The sequence below is a fragment of the Oncorhynchus tshawytscha genome, linkage group LG16 (assembly GCF_018296145.1).
Source record: "Oncorhynchus tshawytscha isolate Ot180627B linkage group LG16, Otsh_v2.0, whole genome shotgun sequence".
In the NCBI taxonomy this organism is placed as follows: Eukaryota; Metazoa; Chordata; class Actinopteri; order Salmoniformes; family Salmonidae; genus Oncorhynchus; species Oncorhynchus tshawytscha.
The window spans coordinates 36,953,199-36,959,198 of record NC_056444.1 but is presented as its reverse complement, the minus strand read 5'-3'; the positions used below and the strand labels follow the sequence as shown (position 1 = coordinate 36,959,198).

Here is a 6,000-nt window from a genome sequence, read left to right as displayed (position 1 = left end):
GTATCATGGACAGTATATCTCAAAACAAGAGCTTAAGATTGTTCCTGCATCACAAATGGAACCCGATTTCCTATATAGTGGGCCTCCCATGTGGCGCAGCGGTCTAGAGGCGTCACTACAGACCCGGGTTCAATCCCGGGCTGTATCACAACCGTTCGTGATCAGGAGTCCCATAGGGCGGCACACAATTGGCCTAGCGTCATCCAGGTTAGAGGAGGGTTTGGCAAGGGCCGTCATTGTAAATGAGAATTTGTTCTTAACTGACTTGCCTAGTTAAATATGAGAAATAGTGCACCATTTTTGACCAGGGCCCATGTAGGAAATATGGTACCATTTGGGACACACAGAATATCCTGTTGAATGCATGATCATGCTTCATGCTCCTAACCAGCAGCAAAACAACAAAGTGTTCATACTAACAAAATATGAATTGACACATTAAACTAACTTTAAAATCCAAACAGGATTACTGAGTTTACATCTCCCTTACTCTGTCTGAAACAAGACACAGAAACACACACAACAGAAATGCAATTAGACGCCATTGAAATATTTGTTACATGATAACGCTCGAACATATTTGAACATATTTTATGCCAATCCCACAACCTTGGGATAACATCCAACACAAGTCCAGTGTTTGTTTGATTCCTCAAAAATAAGTTATACTAAATATAAGGACAGCATATTAAAATATTAATTAATTAGTAAGATACGGCCACATAATGGAGCTACTGTGAATAAATAGCAGTTCTCAAAACAAAACACTTTTCATCAAATCATTTACCTTAAAAAAATAGTCACAGTGGCTTAGAATTTTTAAAAACTAAAGCTTGACCAAAAGAAGAGAAAAAAAAGTTCATTTTTAATTTTTAAAATCGGCAAAACAAACTGCCAAAATAAGTCAGCGTTTCAGAGTTTGTTTGTCTCCTGCATACATGTGTATCGGCAGGTAATGTATTCTGAGTTCCACATTTGCCCTTCGCACCCCTATCTTGTGTTCTTCTGAGGGGAATCGGACCCTTTGAACCAAAGAGCTGTTGGCGCCTGTGGCTAGGGCCTGGGTTGGCCACAGGAGTTAACTAACGTGTGCTTTGAAGCCCTTTGCTTTGAGGGTCTCGTTGTGCTAGCTGTCTGTCAGTCAGTCAGTCCAGGCTCCTCTAAAGACTCTTCCTGTGGATGGGGAGGGATTGTGATGGTAGCTAGGAAGCTACACGGCTCAAACTGTGGAGAACAGGCGATGCTTAGCTGTGCATTCGCAAGTGCTACAGTTATATGACGAGCACACCTTTCAAACTCTCTTTCTCTCTCTCTAGTCCTGTGTCTATCTCTCTATTTCAGCCTCTGTGTTTGTCACTGTTTCAGTCATTGTCTCTCTATGACGCTGTTTACACTCTTTCTCTAAGGTGTGTGTATGTAAGGGGGAGTCTCTCGTTCCTTCCTCCCCTCTACCACATGGGAGGGTTGTTCATCTCTAGAACCCCATACATCTCTGCCAGTTTCTTAAATCTGGGCCCCCAGTCATTGAGATAGTCATACTCATGATCAGTGTTGGAGCACCCAGACTGTAGCGAGCTCAGGGACTCGGCCACCGATCCCTCCCCCTCGTAGGCGTACGTCTGCAGGGAGTCGTAAGGCGGGGCACAGGGGTTCAGATCCGTCTCCAGGAGCTTGGCTAGCACATACCCCTGGACGTTGCTGTCTCCACCACCACAACCCGGCCCACCTACTGATGCTAAGGGAACGTAACGCGACAGGCTCTCAATCTCAGGCAGCATGTCCTGACGTTGCTTCCCCACTAGGTGGGCCTCGCGTGGGTTCCACATGGCAGCGATGTCGAAGGCCTCGGTGTCCTCTTCTCCGCCCCCTTCGTCATCGTAGCGGACAATGTTCTCGTGGACGTTGTCTTCCTCATCGTGCAGGTAGGGCTTCTTATGGTGGCTCTGGAGGGACAACATGAGCAGGACCATCACTAGAGGAGAGAAAAGAGACATGGTCAGATACAACAGAAACCGAAACTATGGGAGATTATTAATGGTTGCTTTAGTGAATTGGTTAACCGGACTAAGACATTCAAAAGAAGAAGCATAGATACGGTGAAAGAGAATTTGTCTAGATTGGAATCTGATGTTCTGTATATACAGTGCCTTGCGAAAGTATTCGGCCCCCTTGAACTTTGCGACCTTTTGCCACATTTCAGGCTTCAAACATAAAGATATAAAAATGTGTTTTTTTTGTGAAGAATCAACAAGTGGGACACAATCATGAAGTGGAACGACATTTATTGGATATTTCAAACTTTTTTAACAAATCAAAAACTGAAAAATTGGGCGTTCAAAATTATTCAGCCCCCTTAAATTAATACTTTGTAGCGCCACCTTTTTCTGCGATTACAGCTGTAAGTCACTTGGGGTATGTCTCTATCAGTTTTACACATCGAGAGACTGAAGTTTTTCCCATTCCTCCTTGCAAAACAGCTCGAGCTCAGTGAGGTTGGATGGAGAGCATTTGTAAACAGCAGTTTTCAGTTCTTTCCACAGATTCTCGATTGGATTCAGGTCTGGACTTTGACTTGGCCATTCTAACACCTGGATATGTTTATTTTTGAACCATTCCATTGTAGATTTTGCTTTATGTTTTGGATCATTGTCTTGTTGGAAGACAAATCTCCGTCCCAGTCTCAGGTCTTTTGCAGATTCCATCAGGTTCTCTTCAAGAATGGTCCTGTATTTGGCTCCATCCATCTTCCCATCAATTTTAACCATCTTCCCTGTCCCTGCTGAAGAAAAGCAGGCACAAACCATGATGCTGCCACCACCATGTTTGACAGTGGGGATGGTGTGTTCAGGGTGATGAGCTGTGTTGCTTTTACGCCAAACATAACATTTTGCATTGTTGCCAAAAAGTTCAATTTTGGTTTCATCTGACCAGAGCACCTTCTTCCACATGTTTGGTGTGTCTCCCAGGTGGCTTGTGGCAAACTTTAAACGACACTTTTTATGGATATCTTTAAGAAATGGCTTTCTTCTTGCCACTCTTCCATAAAGGCCAGACTTGTGCAATATACGACTGATTGTTGTCCTATGGACAGAGTCTCCCACCTCAGCTGTAGATTTCTGCAGTTCATCCAGAGTGATCATGGGCCTCTTGGCTGCATCTCTGATCAGTCTTCTCCTTGTATGAGCTGAAAGTTTAGAGGGACAGCCAGGTCTTGGTAGATTTGCAGTGGTCTGATAGTCCTTCCATTTCAATATTATCGCTTGCACAGTGCTCCTTGGGATGTTTAAAGCTTGGGTAATCTTTTTTGTATCCAAATCCGGCTTTAAACTTCTGCACAACAGTATCTCGGACCTGCCTGGTGTGTTCCTTGTTCTTCATGATGCTCTCTGCGCTTTTAACGGACCTCTGAGACTATCACAGTGCAGGTGCATTTATACAGAGACTTGCTTACACACAGGTGGATTGTATTTATCATCATTAGTCATTTAGGTCAACATTGGATCATTCAGAGATCCTCACTGAACTTCTGGAGAGAGTTTGCTGCACTGAAAGTAAAGGAGCTGAATAATTTTGCACGCCCAATTTTTCAGTTTTTGATTTGTTAAATTTTTTTGAAATATCCAATAAATGTCGTTCCACTTCATGATTGTGTCCCAGTTGTTGTTGATTCTTCACAAAAAATACAGTTTTATATCTTTATGTTTGAAGCCTGAAATGTGGCAAAAGGTCGCAAAGTTCAAGGGGGCCGAATACTTTCGCAAGGCACTGTAAATACAATATGAATATACAGTAGCTTATGAAGTTAATAAAAATCAGATCAACAGTGTAGAAAATCATTCCATAGAAGAAGAACAAGAACCAGATCATGACTTACCGAGCAGGACAAAGATACATGCCAGTATGGCGATGAGTGCCCCTCTGCTCAGACTAGCCGGGAGGTGGTAGGCCTCAGCATTACAGGACATAACGTTGCCCTCCACATCGCAGCTACACACACGGATGGTCAGGGTGCTGGTGCTGGTCTGGACTGGCTGCTCTCCATCTGAGATGAAGATAGGAAGGTAGTAGACTGACTGATCCTGCTGAGACCAGCCCCCGCGACGCGTCAGGATCCATGCTGTGTTGTCTAAATCAGGGACAGAGAGGGAGAGAGAAGCCTGGTTTGATACAGTATGTCATATGATACATCATTATTAATATCCAGGTGTTGTCTGCAAAGGACAGAGAAAGCGGGGCCTAGTTATGTGTCTTATACAGTGCCTTCAAAAATGATTCATACCCCTTGACTTTTTCCACATTTTGTTGTGTTACAGTCTGAATTCAAAATGCATTAAAACCAGTTATGCATTAGGGGGCGCGATGAAAAACATTCCCGTTTTAAACAAGATATTTTGTCACGAAAAGATGCTCGACTATGCATATAATTGACAGCTTTGGAAAGAAAACTGACGTTTCCAAATCTGCAAAGATATTATCTGTGAGTGCCACAGAACTGATGCTACAGGCGAAACCAAGATGAAATTTCAAACAGGAAATGCCCCAGATTTTGAATGCGCTTTGTTCCAATGTCTCCTTATACGGCTGTGAATGCGTAAGGAATGAGCCCACACTTTCTGTCATTTCCCCAAGGTGTCTGCAGCATTGTGACGTATTTGTAGGCATATCATTGGAAGATTGACCATAAGAGACTACATTTACCAGGTGTCCGCTTGGTGTCCCCCGTCGAAATTATTGCGTAAACTCCAGCTGCATGCATTTTCCCATGTGGTTCAGAGGAGAAACCAAACTTCCACGAATGATATCATCGAATAGATATGTGAAAAACACCTTGAGGATTGATTCTAAACAACATTTGCCATGTTTCTGTCGATATTATGGAGTTATTTTGGAAAAAAGTTTGGCGTTATAATGACAGAATTTTCTGTTTTTTTTCTTAGCCAAACCTGATGAACAAAACGGAGCGATTTCTCCTACACAAATAATCTTTTTGGAAAAACTGAACATTTGCTATCTAACTGAGAGTCTCCTCATTGAAAACATCCGAAGTTCTTCAAAGGTAAATGATTTTATTTAAATGCTTTTCTTGTTTTTGTGAAAATGTTGCCTGCTGAATGCTAGGCTTAATGCTATGCTAGCTATCAATACTCTTACACAAATGCTTGTGTAGCTATGGTTGAAAAGCATATTTTGAAAATCTGAGATGACAGTGTTGTTAACAAAAGGCTAAGCTTGAGAGCCAATATATTTATTTCATTTCATTTGCGATTTTCATGAATAGTTAACGTTGCGTTATGCTAATGCGCTTGAGGCTATAATTACGATCCCGGATAAGGGATTGCTCGTCGCTAGAGGTTAAATATGTTTTTTCGCACTCATCTACACACAATACCACATAATGATGAAGTGAAAAAAATGTTTTTTTAAATTAAAATACAGAACTATCTCATTTACATATGTAAATACTTTTTAGAAGCAACTTTGACAGTGATTACAGCTGTGAGTCTTTCTGGGTAAGTCTCTAAGAGTTTTCCACACCTGGTTTGTGCAATATTTGCCCATTATTCTTTTCAAAATTCTTCAAACTCTGTCAAATGTGTTGTTAATCATTGCCAGACAATCATTTTCAGGTTTTACCATAGATTTAAGTAGATTTAAGTCAAAACTAAAACTTGGTCACACAGGAACATTCACTGTCTTCTTGGTAAAGCAACTCCTGTGTAGATTTGGCCTTTTGTTTTAGATTATTGTTCTGCTGAAAGGTGAATTAATCTCCAAGTGTCTGGTGGAAATCAGACTGAACCAGGTTTTCCTCTAGGATTCTGCCTGTGCTTAGCTCCATTCCGTAAAAAAAAATGTATCCTGAAAAATCTTCAGTCCTTAAAGATTACAAGCACGCCCATAACTTGATGCAGCCACCGCTATGCTTGAAAATATGGAGAGTGGTATTCAATAATGGGCTGTATTGGATTTTCCCCCAAATAACTTTGTATTCAGGACAAC

The 6,000-nt window shown here is 41.7% G+C and overlaps 1 protein-coding gene across 1 annotated transcript in view; it reads right to left on the bottom strand.

Annotated features, from left to right (window-relative positions):
- Positions 1-271: 271 nt before the first annotated feature.
- The window catches only part of LOC112216523 (cadherin-20-like), a 42,865-nt gene continuing 37,136 nt past the window's right edge, over positions 272-6,000 (bottom strand). Inside the window, exons 11-12 of the mRNA XM_042299142.1 lie at positions 3,875-4,126; positions 272-1,972 (exon numbers count right to left, since the gene is read on the bottom strand). Of these exons, the coding sequence (XP_042155076.1) occupies positions 1,449-1,972; positions 3,875-4,126 (776 nt within the window). The 3' untranslated portion in view covers positions 272-1,448. The remainder of the gene's footprint in view (positions 1,973-3,874; positions 4,127-6,000) is intronic.